A 24,908-nucleotide genomic window follows, 5' to 3' on the forward strand; every position below is an offset into this window, starting at 1 on the left:
GTAGTTATTTCAGAATCAGTATCCAGGCTATATCGCCTAGAATAAAGCCAACACAAAATTTATACTATTCAAATTTGCTTTGTTTATTTATTTGTCATCTCATTAAGCTGTCTTACTGATTTGTACTGAATATTGGGGAAAGCACACACTGGATATGATTTGCTTTTATGAATTGTAATGTGATGTTAATAATCATAGATTTGGAGCCACAGTCCTTGGCATTTACACTTTGCATTGAGAGCTTCCTTTGACTGGGTTAAAGGTTGCAGACAGAAGCCTGTCCTGGACATCTATCTTCTCATCTTGATCAGAGTTCCATGCAGAAGTTCAGAGAGGTTCTGCCCATCTTTTGCTTATAGATTTCATCAAACTTCTCATTCTGGGCCACAGTGAAGTGGTTTTTCCAATCACCCACAGTTCCTAAAAGACAAAGCCCAGACAAGAGCATCAGTTTCTAATTGACAGACTGTATCCACACTAGAGCTGTCCTGACAGGAACCCAATGCCTCATCACCTTACCTTTCCTGTCTGAGAAGAGCCCCTACTTGTCTTTAGCAGAGGCACAAATTTCTAAATCAAGTGGTCAATTAATTCAAAGTGACCTGGCTCTACTGTGATACTTACATATACTATATATTCGTAGTTATAAAAATGAACAAATGGTAGACATATAACCATACCAGAGCATCTTAATATGTTGTAATGGCCAAAGATTATGGACATAAAGAATACATACTGTGATATTCCATATATATGCTATGTAAAAGCAATCAAAATCAACTTACAGTAAAAATGAGAATATTTTACTCTATAGGAAGAGATTGCCTGCAAACAATATCACCGGAAACTGCTTAAGGTGATGAAATTCTTTGCTTCTTTAATTCAGGTGATGATTGCATAGTTTTATTTGTTCATAACAATTTATTGAACTGTAGAGTTGATTTATTTTAATTGATTTTATGTAGAGTACATTGTTTGAGATACTATTTTTCAACAAGCACTGATTAAAATAATTTTAGATATGAAGATACTCTTTGTAATACCTATGGTTCTTGTGAAAATCCTGCAATTTGATGAACAAAAATGTTCATTGTAGCACTGATCATATAATGGAAACATAGTATTTATAGTTTCTATAATTAGAGAAATAATTGGATGAGTAACAGTATGTCTATAACACATGTACAAACGGTGATGTTTCAAGGTCTGAGTTTCTTCCCTAGAGAGCTGGCTCTTATTCTAGTAAACAAAAGTATATAAGGTAACAACAATTTGTGTTATGGTGAACAGATTTATATTTGGTATTTATATTTCTGTTTTTATGGGCCAAGCAAGCAAGCAAAGAAGCAAACACAAGTATATGGAGAAAATATTGGACATGGATGGGCTGGAAAAAAGGGTGATTGTCAAATCCACACCACAGACTAAGACAGAAAAAAGGTGAAACACTTCGCTTTGTTTTAGTGCCTGGAATACATGGTAGACTGCAAGGGTAACAAAATGAATTAACTCATGTGCTGAAAGTAAAAGAGATTCTGAAGCAGTGTGCAAACCCCAGTCCTGGTTGCACTGCTGTTGGAAAAAATGGATATGTTAATGACACAGTGGAATGGGTTTCATCTGTGAATATCTTCTTGGGAAATGGGTTTAGTGAGGATCTGACTGAAATTGTCAAACAGTATTGACTTTTTAACAGTTATTGAGTGTACTGACTTAAAAAAAATATCATTTTCCACATAAAAGTGAACCATCTGGACCAATCAGAATTCTTTCAAAATACAGGAAGCAATAAGAGGCTGGGTCTGAGTAATACATGTTGAAAGTCCTGAAAGTGGCATGATTCATGAATTGAAGTCATAGTCTAAGTAGTATATGCACAGAGAGAAGCAGAAGCAGCAGCTATGGAGTAGAAGAAAATCACAGGGGCAGAAGACAGGATGTATGCATGTGGAAACCAGGTGTACTAGCAAGTGGAAGAGCCGGACAGCCCAATGGTACCTTCCTGGTTTCCAGATCTCAGCCTTGAAGAGTCTAACCTCAGGTAGGGTTCCCAGTGAGGTGGGCACCAAATGTGGCTCTTGTCTTAACTATCTGTAAGACTTACTTTGTACAGTCTCTTCTACATTAGGAACAGATCTCTAACCTTAGAATTACAATGTGTGGATGGGTGGGGGACTGTCTCAGAATTAGGGATACATTAGCCCCACAAACCTTTTCTCATGAAAGGGGAAATAGACTGGTCCAGGATAGACTTGGGGACTGTAGAACGATTCGTCATAGGATTCTCTTTCATTTTCTCAAATGATGTCTCTTGGACGATTTTATGCACCACCTCTTCATCCAAATCCTTGCCCATGAACTGCATCACCTTCTGAATTTCACGCTTTGGGTCCTGTGAGTGAGGGTACCATTGAGTTGGACTGGAAGAGAGTTTTCACACCATCTCATTTTCCCAGATATACCTGTCAGAACCTCATTCCTAAAGCACCTTTCCTGTCTCTGATCCTGAAGCAGTAATTTACTTACCCTTTTCATGTCTTCATAGAAGATGAAGAGAATCTGGTATCTGTCTCTAATTTCCCACCATCCTTTCACATGGTCAAACCAGGATCCCCAACTTACTGCAACAGACAAGAACAATTTTCATGCACACAAACTTCTGAGAGTCAAGGAGTTGAGCTTCTTTTGTCTGGTTGTTGTTATTGTTCTCATTTTGGTTTGGTTTTGTTTTGAAAGCTTGAAGTACATCAAAGAAGGAAAACTTGTGTATCAAATATATCTCCAGGGCACCAAACTGCTTGATACTGAGGTCATGTATTTTTTGTCAGTCTTGGGATTCTGCCTTTATATGATCATTAAACTGGCTTCATGTTGATTATAAACAATCCCTTGTACCCCATTATGACAGGAACAAGCAGGCTGAGAGGAGTCTACAGGCCAGGATCCCCAAATAAAGGCTTTTGAAATAAGAAGCACAAGACACTCTGTGGAATCAACTCTCATTGATGGGACTCTTCTATTGTTAATCTTTTTTGACTCAGCCTCTTTAGAGTAAGAACACAGGTAAAGGGGGCAAAGGGACAAAGCATTTTTATTTACCTTTTCCATTAATGAAGGTTTCAAAATATTCATTCCAGGTCCCTGGATCTGGGAGCACCTGGCTCATCCTGTAGAAGTGGTAGTAGGAAACCATGCAGTCTTTTGCGTTACGAGCCACATAAAGGAACTATGGAGAAGAGAGGTGGGTTAAAGGAACATAAATATATGAAGTTCTGCGTTTTCTCTATGGCTGAGTCCTCTTGAGGATGCTCAGCTTCTCTGCCCAGGCACCAGGACACAACCTAGAGCACTGTTGCCAATTATGCTACATGCAGCCCAGCCCTAACTCATAAACAAATTCTTGATTTGTTATCAGGAACAAACTCTTCCTCTTGTTGGTCTAACCTGTTATACAAATAAGAAGCCAGTGAGCCTCCCATAACCCTCCACTTGGTTTCTAGGAAAACAATATCTTCACCTGGTGTTTCAACGTGGAGCCACATTATGGATCCAGCTTGCTGTGAGCACAGGCCTTTGTTCATGATGACCATTTCTGAATCTGTGTGTTTTCACACAGAATAAAAAAATGCCTTGGGCCCTGTATTTGAATAGGGGCCCTTCATGAAGACCTTGTCACCTTGATAGAGATCTAGCCCATGCATTCTCCAAATCAACATTCTGCTGTGCTTCAGTGAAAAGACTTTTCTAAAGTGTTGGTTTATTTATTTATTTTTGCTTGACTCGTGAACTTTGTACCTCAGGTTGTCTTTCAACTCAGTGTTGCCTAACATTTTATGAGTGGCTTCTTTCCTTTTTATGCATGTGACTTCCAGACACATCATATGACTCTTGCCTTTCCTCAGCCTTCATTCATCCGCTTTCCAAGTTCATACATTTCTCTATTCACATGCACATAGTCTGGGACTTAGGCTAGTTCTGGTTTTTAACTTTCAGTGTTTTATATATAAATATTTAAATATGTATATAATGTACATGATATATATGCATATGTGTGTGCAATTATAAATCACCATTTCATTATTTGATGATTCCACTTAAAATCACATCTTATTTCTTTATGTGATTTTTTGATGCAATTATTTATTTTTGCACAGCCTTAACATTTTCTTATATTTGTATGTAGCAGGTTTGTCAGGAGTATTTGGGAATCAAATCTTGCTGTTCTTTAGCAGACAGCTTTATGAAGGTATCTTCCCTTATGTGTATTGTAATGTATGTTCTTGGTCACAGTGGTAATCTGGGGGTCTGAGCTGAGGTAACTCTTCAGATAAGATCCATATGTTTTTCTGTTAGGTATACTGGTGTTTCTGACAGTGGGGTCATCTTATGCTGACTTGTAGAGCTTATAGTGTCCCTGACAGGGCAAGAAGAGGGAATTATTATATTCTTTAAGAAATGATTCAGAAGCTGCCCACAGTCTCCTTTACCATGCACAATATTGGCAAATTTCCCTCTGTTGTTTAAATTCACTGAAAAACTGGTTCTGGAAGTGGGGTTTCTCCATACACACTTCCACAACCAAACATGTTTTCCTAAATGTTCTCCAAGATCCCTTATCTGGGGAGAAACTATTCCAGTAACTCTGTGACAGGGAAGAAGAGAACAGCAAAACAGCCCAAGTAAAATCCTTTTTTCACTGTGAACATTTGGAAGGTGAACCATTTTCCAGAGGTGTTACTTGGTTTAAGCCACTGGGAAAGAGATGCTAGACAATCAACACTTGGAAACCTTAGTAAGAGAGGTAAAGTTCAACATGAAACTTCAGCTGATTCTTAAACTGCCTCAGTTTCTGGAAAATGTGAGCACAGGATCTGCTGTTGTCATCTATTTCCTACTTGTCCTTCCTTTACTTGGAATACTCTACTCAGCCTGGCACTCTTGCTGGCTGGTTATCCTAATGGAGATTCATCAGTAGTTTTCTGAGATGTTTGTGAGTTCTACATTTATAATAGTATCTTTCTACTGTGATTTATTCCTTGCCCTGGAAGCCTGATTCATGACACTTTATTCTCTGCCTGGGACTCCCTCTGCTGGGAACACCAGTGAACAGACACAAGAGATCTTACCCAGTCAGTCTCTGCTTCATGGATTAAGGACCTGATTTATTGTTTGTTTGTCTGTCTGTCTATCTCCATCCTTCCCTCTGCATGCTGTTTGCTATTTATTTATTTTTTGGCTTTATACATATATATATATATATATATATATATATATATAATTTTTATATATTTACTATATATTATATGTGATATATTTTATATACATGTAATATATTATATAATTATATATATAAGTATATATTATATAATGTATATATTAGATATATATTTAATAAACTCAGTCATTAAAAACTGAAAATATACCCATCAAGGATTATTCACAGTGCTCAACTCCTCCACAAATGTATACATAGAGGATGCTGGCACACGGCACCTATGCTCTCTCCTCATTCTCCCATCTCCTTGTGTTTAGGCTCTGTACCAGTTCCTGTGCAAACATCAAAGCTAATTATACAGGGCATCAAATACCACTGCACATCTCTATGCCTTTCTTAATTTTATTTCAGTTTTATCTTTTGTAACTTAGGCATTTTCTCAACTTATTTGATCTTAGTTGGACAACATCAAGAGGTATTTTTCAGTAGTTTCATGATAGCTGGTTTCAGTAATGCCAGGAACAGAACTGGCATTCCTCAAGCAGTCTTGTGGACAATAGACAAGTCATTTTATTATAGGAGTCTGAACTACATTGCTTCTATCAAGGAACATTTTAGTTCTTTTAAAATAATCCTGAAATTTTTAGTTATGTAATGATTTTAATTATATTGCTCTTTTGCTTTCTTAGATTAACATAAGTGGTTCACATGCAGTCTACACAGAAACCAGAGGGCATCATATCCCCTAGACTGAAATTTTAGACCGTTGTGAGTTAGGATCTAAACTCCTCTAGAACATTCCTCTTAACCACTGAGCCATTTCTCCAGTCTCTTTCCACTTTCCCACTTTCTTTCTTTCACTTATTTCACTATTTTCCACATTTAAAAAAAAGTATCCTTAGTAAAGCTATTACCACATCCTGAGCTCTAGGCTCCACCCACTACATGGTTTCTCTACCCTTGGTATATCCATGGTATACTCCTACCATGGTCTTGCACCCTCAGTGTGTCAGAAACACAATAGACCAGACACTAGGATACATGACATAATCCTCTAAAGAATGAAACTGGTCTGGAGGCTTCTGAGGCTCTATACAAGCCTCCCCTGTGGTTTCACTGGGATTTACCCTTTGGACATCAGTCCTTTGCAGTTGATCTGCTCAGTCTTTTTGTGCTCCACTCCATAAGCTGTCCTATAGGCTACAGCGTATGGTGCCTGCTCCACACTCCCGGTCTGCTTCACTGAAGAACAGATGATCTCCAACACCTCAGTCTGGCCTCTGCCTCCGTATCATATTTGAAAGCATCCAGGGAAGCACACTAAGTCTAGCCTGGTATTTGACTTTACTGCAGAGTATTAGGTCTCAGAGGTACAGGGTAGATAATGCTGAGGAACATATTCTCTTCCAGACTCTGGAGGCCTGGATCTCTGCTCTTCTTGCTCCAGTCCCCATGGACAGTGCTGCTGTCTTACCTTACAGTTGTTTGTCCAGAAAGATGGTGGCAGCAGCTGGGTGGGAAGATGGGTCCTTAAAATCCTTGGAGCTGGCATCTCATTGGCTTTGTCCACACCTGTAACACAAATCAGGAGATGACTACACAGTATGTCCAGCACGTGAGCATATCCACTCCAGGTGATGCTCAGAGGACCCATCATCCACACATGAATTCTATTTTTGTCTTTGGGGGTTGGAGGGAGCTTTAGAAGGACTATTGTTTTTTTGTTTGTTTGTTTGTTTGTTTTTTTTGTGTGTGTGTGTTTGTAGGATTACATAGCTTAAGACCTGAATGTGAGCTTTGATTGAATTTACTGTCAGTTTGCAGAAGTTGAGATGGAAGCTTAGATAAGTGTGTGTTATTAAGAAAATCTAAATGACCACTCTGGAAATCAGTCTGGCGATTCCTCAGAAAATTGGACATAGTACTACCTGAAGATCCAGCTATTCTACTTCTGGGCATATACCCCAGAGACACTCCAATATACAACAAAGATACATGCACCACAATGTTCATAGCAGCTCCATTTATAATAGCCAGAAGCTGGAAAGAACCCAGATGTCCTTCAGTAGATGAATGGATATAAAAGTTGTGGTACATTTACACAATGGAGTACTACTCAGCCACCAGAAACAATGACTTAACCAAATTCTTAAGAAAATGGTTGCATCTAGAGAATATCATCCTGAGTGAGATAACCCAGTCACAAAAGAACAGACATAATATGCAGTCACTGATAGTGGGATGCTAACCCCAGAGGCTCGGACTGCCCCAGAAACAACTCACAGACTGTGTGAAGTTCAAGAAAAAAAGAAAACAAAACAAAACAAAACAAAATAAAAAAACGTCATGCTCAATCCTTACACACCAAGAAAACGTTGACTAATTCCGGGTTACATCCTGTTTTACATGTACTTTTTGCTCATTGTAACTAGTAAGACCTTAGTGCAGAGTATCAAACCTTAAAAAGAAGAAAAATAGCCAAGCACTGACACAATTGTATTTGTATACATTTATGCAAAAATGTTTAAATTATTTTCTTTCTTTTATATTTGTTTTTTAAACTAAAGTTTAAAAAATATAAATAAATAAATAAATAAATAAATAAATAAATAAATAAATAAATAAATGAAAGAAAATCTAAATGAGACTGCTCCTCAGCACATCCCACCCTACCCTTAGGTGCAGTTTTTTTCTTCTGTAAAGGAAATAGCAAGCCCCCCCACCAGGAATTTATTCATTTTTAACTAAAATACACAGAATAAGAGATTTACTGGGTTCTCAAATTGTAAAAGAAAGGCTCCATGTTTCCTTCTTTAAGAAAATGTACATGCCCAGACTACCGGATCCAAAGAGATCAGAGAGCCATCAATGGCAACATATTCCACACCTGTGTAGTATGTTCACTTTCAATAGATGTGTCCCACACACATCACTAGAGTTGTACATTCCTATCCTGGTATTTTTCCTCCTCCTTCTCCTCCTCCTCCTTCTCCTCCTCCTCCTGCTCCTCCTCCTGCTCCTCCTCCTGCTCCTCCTCCTGCTCCTCCTCATCTTCCTCCTCCTGCTCTTTCTTCTCCTGCTCTTACTTCTCTTATTTCTCCTCCTTCTCCTCCTCTTGCTGCTGTACAGGACTCAGAGACAGCCTAAGTTTACCAATTCCTAATTCCACCCAGACCTATAATAAGAATGCACTTCCCATGTTTTACCATGTTGCTTGGATTCTCATTAGAGCCCTTTTATGCTGCTGTTGTATCTGTATGTCCAAGGAGTCAACAATTCCCCTAACAAGATATTAATTTCTAAGGAAACTTCTCTTAGTGTCTCTCTCAACATCTATACCTGAAGTCTCTTATGGGAACCTCAAGACATTCACTTCACCATTTTGGGGATGATGATCTTGATGCCAAGAATAACCAAATTTGTCTTATTAAGCCAGAGCCAGTCAGAATCAGAGAGCAGACTCTTTCATTTCCCTTCCAGCCATATCCAAACCTTCTCTCTAGTTCTGTGCATTGATGTTATAACATCTTTGCTGATACATGATTTGTAAATTTTACTCTTCTATTTACAACATTTATAGGTACTTGTTCTGGAATCATTGAGTTAAACTGGGGTGAGGGGAAATAAAAATATTTCCAACTGTCCCTAATGTCTTTCCTTTAATCTAAGAATCAGCCTTATCAAGTAATGCCAGTGGAGAGGCTAGAGAATTAATCCTGTGTTGCCTCAAAAATTGGGTGAAATCATGCTGTTAGGTGGCACATTTGCATCTGAACTCTGATCCACAAAAAATGGGTAATGATTCACTTATATGAATAATCTGGAAGCCTGTCACACAAGGAGTAGAAATACTTAAATAAACTAGAATTATGAGTGATAATAAGTGACATTTAACTATAAATGTACAGCAGGAGGGCATGCTGTGAATTTACAATCCACCTTACTTCTATGATGTGAGGTCTGGAAGGTCACCAGCTAAAAAGCTTACTTTCCAATGTCAACCTGACTGGATCATGAACTGTATCTCTGGGTATGTATATCTACAATGGGGTTTCCAGAAAAGCTCAACCACAGAACATTGGAAGCCCAATAAAAAATTAAACTAAATAGAAAAAGATGAACAGAGCATTAGCTTCCATTTCTGCTTCCTAACTATAGACTCAATGTGATCAGCCATCTCAAGCTTCATGACAGATTCATATTGTGTCCTGAAATTTGAATATCAAGCTAGAAGCCCTAAAAGGCTGTAAGCAACACTTAAAAGACCAATCTGGGGGAAATATGGAAGAGCAGTGTGCCAAACAATGAGTAGATAGTGGAGGTCCACTCATGAGGTTTCAGAACTGCTCTATGCAGAAATGGGCTAGAGGTCATTATATTTGGTGAAGAGTCTGGCCACATACTGCTTTTGAACTAAGAATCTGAGTGAGGTTAAATTCACAAATAAGGGGTTATTCATGTAGTCAGGAAATCCAAGACTACAAAGAATCGTGTTAAGATTATTGCTCATGGGTGCTTTTCAGTCAACAGTAAAAGAGGGAAAGTAAAATAAACTAATGAGAAGTGTGCAGTTTGGAAAAATAAGGAGAAGGAGAAAAGCTAGAATCATGACTTTATTTAAGGATTAAGGATTAGAAAAGGCAGAACAGAAGTGGCTGTTAGTTAGAGTTGGCATCTTTAAAGAGACATACCCCTGGGGACCAGAGTAAAGAGGTGCTGCAAGGTATAAAAACTAGAGAGGCTGTGCTGACAGATGCCCTTGACCACTACAGCCTTGCCCAGTGATGCCTGTGAAGATTGAGGCTGATAATTCTGGCCTTTAGAAGGCCAGATGACAAAGCACAAATCTGTATCTATCTGGGATGTGAAACATTTGCAGGCTTAAAAAGAGACAAGAGAATAAAACCTTATCTAATGATACAGAGTATCTGGGAAATTTCTCTCTGTCCCCCTTGGCTGTGATGAGTGAAAATAGTCTTCGTAAGGAGTGAGAAGCTGCTCACTGTCTTCTTATTTCCTGAATATCAGCTTCTTTACCTACATAGGCTTTATGTCACAGTGTCCGATTGATCTAGAAATTAAGGTATTATAGATTGAAAATGTTCTAACACAGCTCAAGAGAAATAAGGAAACAAATCCTGTGAAGGAGAGTTAAAAAGAAAAAGACTGAGAAGATTTCACCAACCAAAATCACAGTTAGAATATTCTGTATTAGGTATATACCACACATAGGTGTCACAGAGAGGATGGACCAGGAGTAGGACTACAAAGCAAATGGCTACCTACATAGTCAGGGATTTCTAGAGACAGAAGAAATAGACAGACAGAAATGATATCCTGGCATGAAGACATCTCCTTGCCTGGGTTACAAGTTCCTAAGTACTTGATCAGGAGCTTTCCATGCAAGGGTTCCAAAGTTTCTGTTAATATCACTCCATGAAGTGAAAACTTAAGATTGGTCCCCAATCCTGATTTCTGTCTTCTAGTTGTTCTTGGGAGCATTCCCCCATGTATGAAAAAAAAATCATCAGGTTAACTTTATGTGAAAAGTAGCTTTTCAACTGAGCAAAGTACGTATGTGTGTGTGCATGTGTATGTGCATGTGTATATATATGCAAGTGTATGTGGGTGTGTTTATTTGTAGATATGTGTATGTGTGTGTATGTCTGTGTGTGTTGTGAATAATAACACGCAGTCCAACAAGTACTTGGTTATAAAAGGTAGATTACTGAGGGCAGAGGGCTATGAGCTGCTGATGAGTAAGTAGAGTTCTGTACCTTCTTCTGGTCCACAGTCACACCTGACCAGAGCAACGGTATAACAAAAAATAAGGCAGAATTTTACCTTTACATGCATCTATCTTCCTTGCTGACTCACATTTGGTGGAAATAAAGAAAAGGATCTGGCAAGAAAGGGACATACATTTAGCCTAACACTTAGAAGGCAGAAGCAGGAAGATCTCTGTAAGTTCAAGGCCAGCTTAATACACATCATAAAAGCCAGAGCTATGTAAAGAGATGCTTTCAAAATAACAAAAAAAGAGGGAGACAGAGGGAGACAGAGGGATAGGAAAAAAGAGGAAGAGACAAGGACAGAGAGGATAATTAAATGAATAAAACAGGAGAGGAACATGTATGAACTCAGAGTCTCTTACCTGACGGCTGAGGTGGCCTTGCCCACTCAATAAAAGGGTGCCGGTGTTGAATGATGCTTCTCTGGCATTTCTCTACATCCCCATTCTGCTCAATCATGTCCACAATTTCTTGAATCCATGTTGTCCCTGAGGAGACCCATAAAGATTACGAGTCAGAAACCTATATTCTTCAAGCAGACTAGTGAAGGGATGTGGATGCAGTTGTGGACTTCACCTTCCACTCTAACTAGAACACTATTAGCCACAGAAAGAATACTTTGGATCTCTGTAAAAGATGGAAGATTTGAGACAAAGCTTACCTCTTCCCAAGAAAAATGAAGGGTAGAGGAGACTAATCTTCAGGGATAAGGCATTTGAAGTGGTGCCCATTGTGGGACAAAATAAAAAAAAGTCAGCTTTCATTGTAAGGAGTTCTAACTTAGGTGGGGACTTCAGACAGCTCAGAATATGAAGCTGGGGCTATTACTCTACCAGGTTACCTGATTTGGGGTAAGTACAAATGAGGAGGTCATCTGGCTTGGCCTTGAAGGTCTGAATCTGCTTCCAGTTGTCCACAGTTGCAGCCTGCAGTGGGATCCCTGCTACCTCCTTCAGTTTTGTTTGTCTGCTGGATTCTGGGGCCACTGCCATGATGTCTCAGGGAGGAGGGTCCAGTCCTTGTGCGAAAAGATCAGAATGAAATAATTAAAGTACTGTGATAAAGCATACACGACACAAAAATGACTCTTAACTATCATGAGTGGATGGCTCAGTGGCATTAATGACATTCCTGCTGCTCTATGTCCATCATCACCTTCTATCTGCCCAAAACGTTTACTTTCCTAGATGAAAACTAGGAGCCCATTCATGCTATATCTCTGCCCTCTGGTGCCTGGCCACCACTATTTTCCTTTTTATCTCCTTGAACTCTAGATGCCTTAGAGAAGTCAATCCATTTTGTCCTTTTGTGAATGGTCAATTTATTTACACCAATCAGTTGTGCGGTGACATGCCATCAGATTTTCTTCCCAGTTAATGCCAACTTTTAGTTGTGTGTGCCTGCTTGTAGTGTGTTTTGTTTATCCATTTCTTTGCCCATGGGCACTCAGAGTGCCCTTTAAACTATTGTGCTATAATCACAATGCACAAATATCTAAGCTCCTACATTCATATTTTTGGGTTCATAACTCAGTGCTAATGTGCAAGATAGTATGTATACTTTTTGGGAAATCGTCATAGAACATTTCTGCAGTGGCTGCATCATTTAAGAAGTCTACCAGTAGTGTACAGTATTCTCTTACTCTCACTGGCATGTACCTCCCTTAAATATCTATCCCAATAGATTTGTTTTGCTTTTCCTTCATGACTAATGACAAATATCTTCTCATGTGGTTATGGTCTACTTATGTCTTTTTTTCACAGAGAAGCACATTTTTGCACTATTTTCTATTGATTCCTATACCTAGTAACTTGTTAATATAAAACTAGGAGGGTAGGAGGAATGGACCTCTCTTATCAAAGAGTAAGTGGCTATTGTAGTTTCAAAAGACATCTATTACTGCTGCTCAGAGGAATAACAAGGTAATGTTCAGTAACTGCTACAGTGCTAAACTGAGTACCTTTATTATATTTATTATAATTCTTATATAATCTGAGGCTCAGAACATTAGAGAAGGATCTTTATGGAAAGTGTAACAATGCTGGTAACAAGTAAAGAAAACTAGCTCAGCCACTCCAGTGAGGGAGAGAACCAAAAACTGTGCCCAGGCCAGCCAAACCAACTATCAGAGTGACAGATTCCCAGAGAAAGCTGAGATCTCTAGAATGGACGCCGTGCTCTTAGAAAATGAAAACCCAATTCTGCATGGAGGCATTTTAAATGTGAGCAGCAGCTGGAGTTGTAGTATGGCAGAGACACGGACTTCCCATGAAACTCTGACATGTGTTGTAATTAGCTTCAGCAGAGGAAGATAGAATATTGCTATCTCTACTTTTGAGGGTGAGAGTAGGTAGGGTCTCTCTACATATCCCAAGATGAACCATAGCTTACGTCGAAGCTCAGGCTAGCCTTGAATTCACAATCCTCCTGCTTCAGTTTCCTTGATTCTGAAGTAACAAATGTAAAGTTACCTCACTTTTTGGAGCACTGACACTTCTAACATACCTTCTATGTTAGGCCCTTTCCTAAATTGCCCCTTCCCTTTTAATTCACTTTACAAGTTTAGCATAAGTAATAATCATTCCTATAAATATAAAAAGGTTTATAAAACACTAAATCAATGGCTTGCTCAGGACCTTAGATAGTGTATATCTACAAATATCATCATCCTTCTTTAAAAATTGGCTCCTTTTAAGTTGTTAAGTGTGCAATAAAATTTAAGATACTCCTACAATAAGTTCATATTCACAAAAAAGCAATTGTTATTAGTGTATTTTTGTCCTTTTCAAATGTAAATTTTGGTATCCAATATAACAGTTCCCAAAAACATTCTCATTCTGAACTTCAGTGGACCTTTGGTGGTGGGTATGGGAATCCTCAAAGTATAGTGATGATAAGGTTCCCACGCCAACTCAGAGACAAAGGGAAATAGATGTCAAGCCCTTTAGAACCTGAGAGAAAACAAAGGCAACGTTCTCAGTCCTTCACCTTCACAGCAAAGTGGAAGGCTGATGTCCAGCAGAGGAACTGAGGAGGGATGCTTTCCCTGAGGCTCTAGGAGTGCAAATTGAACCTTTACTTTTACCCAGCAGCTGTAATCTGCTCAGACTTCTGACCAACAACGTTCAAGGCAATCAACAGGGTGTAATGTCAAGCAACATGAGGAAAGCTAGCATAGAGACTGAGTTTGAGGCCAGGTTAGGCTACAGTAAGACTGTTTCAAAGCATCAAATCTGTGGGTCTAGAAACCCATGCAACCAGGGGAGACAATCCAGAGCAAGACTGTGGCTGATGTATCCAAGCCCTGAAATTCTCATTCTGAGACCAGCAAGAATAGGACTGTTTTCCTCCTTGCTCTGGACCTGCATGCCCTGTGCACATAAACCTTATAATCCTCACTTAGGCCACCTTTAGGGTAGCCATGTAGCCTAATGGAAAAATTACAGTCTAAACTTACTCAGGAAGCAGACATTCTTCCACATGCAAATGAGCATTCCCAGCATATGGACACCAGCCAATAATGTATCCTTACTCTGAAAACCCCTACCTACCCCTCAAGGTTTATGTAACCTTTATTAACCCCAATAAGAGAGCTGTTTCACTGAAAACCATCTCTGAAGAAGGCTATTTATCCCCTTGCATTTACCCAGACTGAGGCCCTCTGAAATTCACCCATCAGAATAAATTTTGTTCCTTTCAGTCTTACTCAGTGCACAGTGGTGCCTGGATACCTAAAGGGCAGAAGCAGATCTAAGCTGGCACAAAACAAAATAAGAATAAAGAAAAAAAGTTTGAGTTAAAAAGTTTATCCCTTTTTTTTCTAAACGGGGTCTCAATATAAAATATCATGTATGCCAGGTTGGTCACAAAGTTGCAAGTATCCTCTGCCTCTGCCTCTGCCTCTCTGCCTCTCTGCCTCTGCCTCTGCCTCTCTGTCTCTCTGCCTCTGCCTCTCTGTCTCTGCCTCTGCCTCTCTGCCTCTCTGCCTCTCTGCTTCTTTCCCTATCTGCCTCTCTGCCTCTCTGTCTCTCTGCCCCTCTGCTTCTCTGCCTCTCTGCCTCTCTCTCTCTGCCTCTCTGCCTCTCTGCCTCTCTCTCTGCCTCTCTGCCTCTCTCTCTGCCTCTCTGCCTCTCTCTCTGCCTCTCTGCCTCTCTGCCTCTCTGCCTCTCTCTCTGCCTCTCTGCCTCTCTGCCTCTCTGCCTCTCTGCCTCTCTGCCTCTCTGCCTCCGCCCCCACCCCGACCCTGCCTCTGCTGTGATTACAGACATGTACTAGCACATCATGTGTCATTTTAAACTACTGTTTGTGAAAGAGAAAACTATTTGCATAAACCAATATTGCAAAAGCATTGTTGGATATGATTGATTTATTTGTGTCCCTTCACAGTCACATGTTGAGCTCTAATCTTCTTACTTTAAAATGTGACAGTTTGAGACAGGGCCCTAAAGACATGATTAAGTTGAAAGGAGGTTCTAATTCTATCCTACTGGGGTTCTTCTTAGAAGAGATTTAGACCTGCAGAGAAACACCAGGGGATGTATAGAGGGAACAACATGTGTGGCCAGAGCAAAAGATGGCCCCCTGAAAGCAGAGGAAAAAGCCTTGAAGAAGAAAAAGCTGAAGCCATGATCTGGACTATTTGTAGGAATTGTTTTTGAAACTGAGCAGACTAGAATGATCTGTTCAAGCTCAGAAACAAGTTATTTCATTGAACATCAGAAAATAAATAAAAGTGATCACTTGTCTTAATAATCTTTGTTATTACTTGTTGTTTGTTACTTGAACAAATCTTGCTAGCTAGCTGAATTTAAGTAGGTTTAGAGTTATTGTCTGAAGGTAAGGACTGAAAATCTTCAATCAACAGAGAGAAGCTCTGTAATAGACTTTGTGTGATACACAGGTAAAGCTGAATAGCAGGGTGAGGCCATGAAAGTATATAACGTGAGTCAGGTGGGGGGCTGATGGTAGAAGTTTGTCCAGTATGCATCATTCTCAGCTTGACAATGTTTGGGGGAGGGGCTGTAGAGGTTTCTGAATGTTTGATCTCACAGTGATACAAAAGCCATTAGCACTCAGCTGAAATCAGATTCTCAAGTTTGCATATGTTCCCAGAATTGGAATTAATTTGTAGCACAAACCCACTTCTGTTGCTGAGGAGAAGCAGCAATCACAGGGGAAGAACTGACTGTAGCCTCCTGTGTTGCTGAGCACCAGTACCTGGCACATTGGGTATATCAGATTCTTAGAATGATGACACTTTCCACCTCTGATAACCTCATGCAAGGTCAAGAAGCACACAAGTGGAAATACACCTAGCATCTGACAGCCCACAGCATGCAGGTTATAGGAGAAAAAGAGCCCTCCCCTTGGCTCTACTTATAGGTGGACTCAGCTATGGTCACTATTTTTAGAATAGGGCAAATAGACACACGGACTTTCCTGAGCAGGCTCCTTTTCATCTTGTGGGGCCAGGTCCCTGTGACCTCTGTTGTGAATCAATCTCTAGTCTTTTTCATAGATTAACCTTTCATTTTGTTTTCTGAGACAGGTCCTCACAGTGCCTTCCAGATAGACTTTGAAATCATAACAGTCTCTCACCTTAAGCTGCAAGAGGATCTAACTTTGCATGGGAGCTTTACAGATCTTATGCCACAGCGCTGTAGTTACTTCCTTATATGTTACTTTCTTAAGCAGAGACCTGGTCCAGTCCCTTTTATAGGCCTGGCCTGAGTAGTAGCCAAAAGGAGGATCTGGTGAGGTAAAGAAATACTCATAGCCAGAGAAGTCTAGTTGGCTGGCAGGAGGGGAGTCTCTGTGAGGGATAAGTTAAAGGTGCAAAAAAGATGGTATCATGGAGAGGTGTTTGCATGAATTTCTAAGTTGAACACAGCCAGTGTTCACTTCAGATGCTTTTTATTATTTTTTTTCTAGGTTTCTTGGGACTTAGGATCTTTCTGACTTGAGTTACTCTGCTTACACATAAGCACTTGCATCACTGAATACTAGGAACATACACCAACAAGTTAGGCCAAATATTTCAGATAAGCTGTGTACTTACCTTCAGACTCTAGTTCTCAGTAATCCGAAAGCTGGACTGCCCCCAGAGTTCAGTGAGTACAAAAGTATATTTAGAGGAAAGAGGAAAGTATTTCTGGTATATGGCAAGTACAGAGGCTCAAATTCTACTGTGTCAAAAGTACCCAACCTTCAGCAATCAGTCTCAAAGGCTCTGCAGCCAGTGTAATCAGCTAGAGCCTTAATCAGCAGAGTCAAGAGTACAAGAAACAAACCTTGGCATCTGCACAATGAGGAAGTAAATCTCACTGCATAATTATTGCTAGTCTATGAATCTCTACTTCCTTGAGTGCTTACAGACTCAAGGTTGTTTGGATGGATGCACAGAGGCCAGCACACTGCTCCTTCCACTCTAAGACAACTTCATTCCTCGCTATGTGCAGGTTCCTGACTTCGTAGCAGAGTCTTGCTGCTCTTGCTGCTTGGTCTCCTTCCCCTCCATTCTGATGGAGTTTAAAATGGGAACAGCTAGGGTTTAGCCAAGAATATGTTAAAAAAAAAAAAAAAAAAAAAAAAAGCCCGAAAAGCTGCTACATTCAGCTTTTCGCTCAAAACAGCCTGTGCCTAGGTAAACACAGCCCTTATTCAAACAAGCATGAGGCTGATATACATGACCCCTATTCACCTTTTAAAACTCGTGATGCTAAGATGTGCCAAACTAGGAAAATTATTAACGACCAGAATTTACTAAGTAAACTATCTCCCAACCTCACTTGACTATGATGAACAGAAGTTTAAAACCTGAGTGAATTTTAAAAATATTTCAGAACATGAATTCATAAGCTAAGTCTTGCTGGCTTGCTAAAGAATCTTTCTTTTTTTCTTCTACCATAAGAACTAGCCTTAGATGCTTGGGTCCTGTTCTTTGGGCAAGTAAATAGACTTGGGTTCGGTAATGGGAAACTATATACCTGGCTGCAGGGTTTCAAGCATCTAGTGGGACCTTCTTAGAGATTTTCTTTCTACATGTATAAAATGTGAGGCATGCTAACTACCTGTAATCAGTACTGTTAGATTAAAATCAAAGAGATAGACAGACCCACCTAGCACAGACTAAGTAACAAATGCTGGCATTTTCCCATTATTTGCAGAGTATATTCATTGACAAACACATGCAGAAGGGACCAAGCAAAAGACTAGACTTATTTATGTGTTTATTTATACTCACATCATCCCATGACACATATACTTGCATGGAGGCAAATTATATTCCTTGGTGTTCTTAGCTACCTTAGATTAAAAACTGAGCTTATTTAATCTCTTCTGGCAGCTTCCAAACTTCCTTTAGCCACAAAATTAAAGCTTTACTTATCTTTTGACCCTGTAATTCCTATATAGCTGATATGTCTTTTATCATCTCTTTTCTAAAGAAGGTTGTTGTTGTTGACTTGCATGTCAAAATCACCCTGTAGAAGGAGTCTCTGTACCCTAGTATCTATGTGGAGATATCCTACATTGCATGCAACTAGTTTTATACTCAAAGTGTAACTCTAGGCTCTTTACTCCATATAACAGTGACATTTATTAAATGAATGGGTATTTATTGAGGGTGAGTGTAAAGAAAATAAATCCACAGTTTCTACCACCCTGGCATAAATGTTTAGTGAGCATTGATGGCAACTGATTCCTTCATGGTCACAGTGATGAACTAAAGTGCTACTCACCCCTCTATCAGCTATGTTTGCTTCTTCTATCATACAAAATTTGTGGACCACCAACCAGATACCAGTAAATGAGAAAACAGAAATGGTAAACAATTTGCCACGCTTGAAATAGACATCTAGAAACCAGAAGAAACAGACAGCAAAAGTCATCAAATAATCAGTCATACGTGACAGCCCATGGATAAAGTAAGATGGTCTCCAAAAAGAAAATCTGGAAATATATATAACCATAAATGCACCAAAAACAATTTTATAAGACAAATGCTATCTATTGGGTCTAAATCCATAGAATAACCACTACAAACATATTGGGTGCTTTAGTACCTCATTCTCAAAAATTGAGAGGTTGTCCAAACACAAACTAAACAGAGGAACATTGGAGCTGAATGAATTAATAGAAAAGGACAAAAAATACCTTACAACACATCTACCTAAACATTAAAACTACTGTCTCTTCGGCAAAACAAAGAACTCTCCCCAAATATTGACCATATAATAGAACAAAAAAACCAACTTCCAACACAGGAAAATTGAAGCAATCTATCTGAACACAATGAAATATTACAGCTTTGAATGCTTATTGAAAAAACAATCAAGACACCAAAATTTTTTTTAAAAACTTAATGATACATCCAAAAGCAATGAAAAACAAGAACAAACCAAACCTCAAATCAATAGAGAAAAGACATAATCAAAATGAAGTCAGCCAGTGCTAGAGCACTCTGTATGAGACCACACTGGGAGAGAGCCAGTCTCACAGGAGCGCTGACACATATGAGAGCATAGGTAAGATCACTACCTCTGCCCAAATTCCTTGCCCAAGAGGAACCTACCCGGGGCCCTCAGAAACAGTCTGGGACAGGATCCTGCCAGTTTACACCTGTGCCTGGAGCTGACCCAGTACCAGAGAACTCTGTACCCAGACACCATTGAGAGGGAGCTGGTCCGCCAGAAGTGCTGACACACCTGAGAGTACAGGAGGGTCAAGTCACTGTCAGAATCAGCAAGACCAGCTAACACCAGAATTAAGCATATTGCAGGAGATAAGTCCTAGAACCAAAACAACAGAAACCAAGGCCATTTGGCATCATCAGAATCCAGTTTGCCCACCACAGCAAGACCTTGATACCCCAGCACACTGAAAAAGCAAATTTTTGATTTAAAATCATAACGCATGATGATGTTAGAGGACTTTAAGAAGGTTGTAAATAATTCCCTTAAAGAAATACAGGACAGCACAAGTAAACAGGTAGAAGCTCTTAAAAAGAAAACACAAAATCAAACAGACAAGTGAAGGACATGAAAAAAAAATCAAGGATCTAAAACTAGAAATAGAAACAATGAAGAAATCCCAAAGGAGCCAACCCGAAAGGTAGAAACAATAAAGAAATCAAAAAGTTAGACAACCCTGGAAATAGAAAACCTAAAAAAGAGATCAGAAATCATAAACACAAACATTACCAACAGAATACAAGAGATAGAACAGATAACTTTAGTGATAGAAGATACCATAGAAAACAATGACACAACTGTCAAAGAAAATGCAAAATGCAAAAAGCTCCTAACCCAAAACATACAGGAAATTCAGGACACAAAAGAAGATCAAACCTGAGGATAATAGGCATAGAAGAGAATGAAGATTCCCAACTTAAATGGCTAGTAAATACCTTCAAAAATATTATAGAAGAAAACTTGACTAAGCTAAAGAAAGAGATGCTGATAAACACACAGCAAGTGAAGGACCTGTATGACAAGAACTTCAAAACTCTAAATAAGGAAATCGAAGAAGACCTCAGAAAATGGAAAGATCTCCCATGCTCATGGATTGGAAAGATCAACATCTTAAAAATGGCCATCTTACCAAAAGCAATCTATAGATTCAATGCAATCCCCATCAAAATCCCAAGGCAGGTTTCACTGAGTTGGAAAGATCAATGCGCAATTTCATCTGGAATAACAAAAGGCCTAGAATAGCAAAATCCATCCTCAACAACAAGAAAACATCTGCGGGAATCACTATCCCTGACCTCAAGCTATATTACAAGGCAATTGTGCTGAAAACTGCATGGTACTGGTACAGAAATAGGCACATGGATCAATGGAATAGAATAGAAGATCCAGAAATGAGCCCTCACATATATGGTTACCTGATTTTTGACAAAGGAGCTGTAAACATTCAATGGAAAAAGAACAGCCTATTCAACAAATGGTGTTGGTCCAACTGGCACTCAGCATGCAGAAGAATGAAAATAGACTTTTTCTTATCTCCTTGTACAAAGCTCAAGTACAAGTGGATCAAAGATCTCCACATTAAACCAGGTACACTGAAACTATTAGATGAGAAAGTAGGGAAAAACTTAGAACTCATAAGCACAGGAGAAAATTTCCTAAACAAAACACTAATAGCTGGAGCTCTAAGGTCAACGATTGACAAATGGGACTTAATGAGATTGCAAAGTTTCTGTGAGGCCAAAGACACTATCATGAAAACAAAATGGCAGCCAACAAAGTGGGAAAAGATATTTACCAACCCCACATCAGATAGAGGCCTAATATCCAAGGTATACAAAGAACTCAAAAAGCGAGATGCCAGAGAATCAAAAAACCCTATCAAAAAATGGGGTAAAGACTTAAACAAAAAGTTCTCAATTGAGGAATATCGAATGGCTGAGAAACATCTAAGGAATTGCTCAACATCCTTAGCCATCAGGGAAATGCAAATCAAAACAACCCTGAGATTCCACCTCACACCAGTCAGATTGGCCAAGATCCAAAACTCAGATGACAATAGATGCTGGTGAGGATGTGGAGAAAGAAGAACACTTCTCCACTGCTGGTGGGGTTGTAAACTGATACAACCACTCTGGAAATCAGTCTGGTGATTCCTCAGAAAAATGGACATAGTACTATCTGAAGACCCAGTTATTCCACTTCTGGGCATTTACCCCAGAGATGTTCCAACATACAACAAAGATACATGCACCACAATGTTCATTGCACCTGTACTCATAATAGCCAGAAGCTGGAAAGAACCCAGATGTCCTTCAGTAGATGAATAGATACAAAAATTGTGGTACATTTACACAATGGAGTACTACTCAGCTATCAGAAACAATGGCCTAACAAAGTTCTCAAGAAAATGGATGCATCTAGAGAATATCATCCTGAGTGAGATAACCCAGTCACAAAAGAACAGACATAATATGCAGTCACTGATAATGGGATACTAACCCCAAAAAGATCTGAACACCCCAGAAACAACCCACACACTGTATGAAGATCAAGAAAAAAGAAAAAAAAAGAATATATTTTAATGAAAATAGAACTGTATCACATCCCCCTTTCCTTCCTATAGCCCCTCCCAGTTTCTCTCCTATCTCCTCAAATTAATAACCTCTTTTCCTATATTATTGTTACATATATACATATGTGTATGTATATGTACCCACAAATACTTAATTACAACCTTATAAAAATGTATTTGTATACTTTTATGCAAAAATGCTTAAAAATCTGTACATTTATCTTTGTTTTTTAAAATAAAGTTAAAAAAAACATTTTCAAGAAATGTTCTGGTTCAATTGGCTTTCAGCATGCAGAAGAATGCAAATCAATCCATGTTTATTGCCCTGTACAAAACTCAAGTCCAACTGGATCAAGGACCTCCACATAAAACTAGACACACTCAAACTAGTAGAAAAGAAAATGGGGAAGAGCTTAAACACATAGGCACTGGGGAAACTTTTGAACAGAATACCAATGGCTCATGCTGTAAGATCAGAAATTGACAAATGGGACCTCATAAAATTGCATAGCTTCTGTAAGGCAAAGGACACTGTCATTATGACAAACTGGCATCCAACAGAACGGAAAAAGACCTTTTCCAATCCTAAATCTGATACAGGGCTAATATCAAATATATACAAAGAACACAAGAAGTTAGACTCCAGAGAATCAAATAATCCTATTAAAAATGGGAAACAGAGCTAAACAAAGAAATCTTAACTGAGGAATACTGACTGGCTGAGAAGCACCAAAAGAAATGTTCACTATCCTTAGTCATAAGGCAAATGCAAATCAAAACAACCCTGAGATTCTACCTCACATCAGTCAGAATGGCTAAGATAAAAAACTCAGGTGAAAGCAAATGCTGGTGAGGATATGTAGAAAAAAAAATGCCTCTTTATTGTTGGTGGGATTGCAAGCTGGTATAACCATCGTGGTAATCAGTCTGGAGTTTCCTCAGAAAATTTGACATAGTACTACATGAGGACCCAGCTATACTACTCCTGGACATATACTGGAAAGACACTCCAAGTTATAACAAGAACACATGCACAACCATATTTATAGCAGCCTTATTTATAATAGCCAGAAGCTGGAAACAACCCAAATGTCCTTCAACAGAGGAATGGATATAGAAAATGTGGCACATTTATACAATGGAGTACTCTACAGCTACTAAAAATAATGACTTCATGAAATTCTGAGGCAAATGGATTGACTAGAAAATATTGTCCTAGTGAGGTAACCCAATCACAAAAAAAAAAAAAAGATCATACACAGTATGCACTTACTGGTAAGTGATATTAGCCCAAAAGTTTGGGTTACCCAAGATACAATTCAAAGACCACATGAAGCTCAAGAAGGAAGACCAAAGTGCAAATGCTTCTTAGAAAGGGAAGCAAAGACATTTACAAAAGGAAATTGGAAACAAAGTTTGAAGCAGAGACTGAAGCAAAGGCTATCCAGAGACTACCTCCTCTGGAGATCTAGCCCATATACAGCCACCAAACCCAGACTATATTACTGTGTCCAAGAAATACATGCTCACAGGAGCCCAATATAGCCGGAGATGCTCTGCCAGATCATGACAAATACAGAAGAGGATACTCACAGCCTACCATTAAAGTGAGAATGGGCTCCCTAATGTTAGAGAAAGAATCAAAGGAGCTGAAGGTGTTTACAACCCCATAAAAACAATACCAACCAACCAGATATCCAAGGGATTAAGCTAATAATGAAAGCGTACACATGGATAAACCCATGGCTCCAACGGCATATGTAGCAAAGGATGGCCTTGTTGGGCATCAGTGGGAAGAGAAGCCCTAGATCCTGCTAAGGCACATTGCACTAGTGTAGGGGAATGTCAGGGCAGGGAGGTGAGAGGGAATTAGTGGGCACCTCCACTGAAGCAGGAGTGAGGGGATGGGATAGCTAGTTTATCAAGGGAAAATTAGGAAACAGGATAACGTTTGAAACATAAATAAAATAAATCAAAAAAATCTTAAAAGGAAAAACCTTAGGTCAGAAATTAATGAAATGAAAGTCAACAAAAATTACCAAGAATCCATTAAATAAAAAGTTATGTCTTTAAACATATAAACACTTTGGCAAACTTTATGTTAATCTAACCAAAGGAAAAGGACCTCACGTGTAGGAAGTCCTGAATGAAGGCCTAAGTGAACGTGTGTATTGACAAACCCAAATTAATAAAATGAAAAATGAAAAAGGAGATATTATAACATATAAATTAAATTAAGAAAAATATAAAAACATATTTTAAACTCTTTTCCACTAAACTGAAATGTCTAAAAGAAATTAAATTCTAGAAGTACTTGACATATCAAAATGAAACCAATAAAAAAAATGACTTAAACAGATCCATAACTTGGTGATGAAACTGAAGAATAATAAAACATGTCCCAAATAAATAGTGCCAAGACTCAGACAGACTCATTGCAGAATTTTAGCAGAATTTCAGAGAAGAACTAATCTGAATATTATGGAAACCACTCCACAAAATAGAAGTGTGTAAGAGCCAGCACATGTAGACTACAGCTATAAAATGCTGACTTCTAGAAATGAGAGCTGAGACATGCATCTACCAACTCAAGCAGGTGTGGTTACCTGTATAAGACCTGTACAAGGGCAGCAAAACAGTCTCCCTGTAGCAGGAGCCCCTGCTATATATATATATATATTCTAAAAATATATATATATATATTCTAAAATTTTAGAATATATATATATATATATATATTCTAAAAAAAACTTTTCTAAAAGACAAATAACATTTGTTGTGTTAGCCAAGATCATGTGAAATTTGCCCTTGTCTATTAAAGAGCCAACAACCCCACTCATCTTTCAAAATGAGTAGTC

At 38.9% G+C, this 24,908-nt stretch overlaps 1 protein-coding gene across 1 annotated transcript; it reads right to left on the reverse strand.

The window, feature by feature from the left end:
• Positions 1–307: 307 nt before the first annotated feature.
• LOC308420572 (sulfotransferase 1C2) lies at positions 308–11,999 on the reverse strand (the record flags this gene model as incomplete). Its single annotated transcript, XM_080916663.1, has 7 exons — positions 308–420; positions 2,212–2,392; positions 2,527–2,621; positions 3,100–3,226; positions 6,690–6,787; positions 11,370–11,495; positions 11,849–11,999. The coding sequence occupies 7 exons, from the start codon at positions 11,997–11,999 to the stop codon at positions 308–310; spliced, it is 891 nt and encodes a 296-aa protein (XP_080772789.1).
• Between the last annotated feature and the right edge of the window lie 12,909 nt (positions 12,000–24,908).

This window comes from Micromys minutus (assembly GCF_963924665.1).
Source record: "Micromys minutus genome assembly, chromosome: 5".
Lineage (NCBI taxonomy): Eukaryota > Metazoa > Chordata > Mammalia > Rodentia > Muridae > Micromys > Micromys minutus.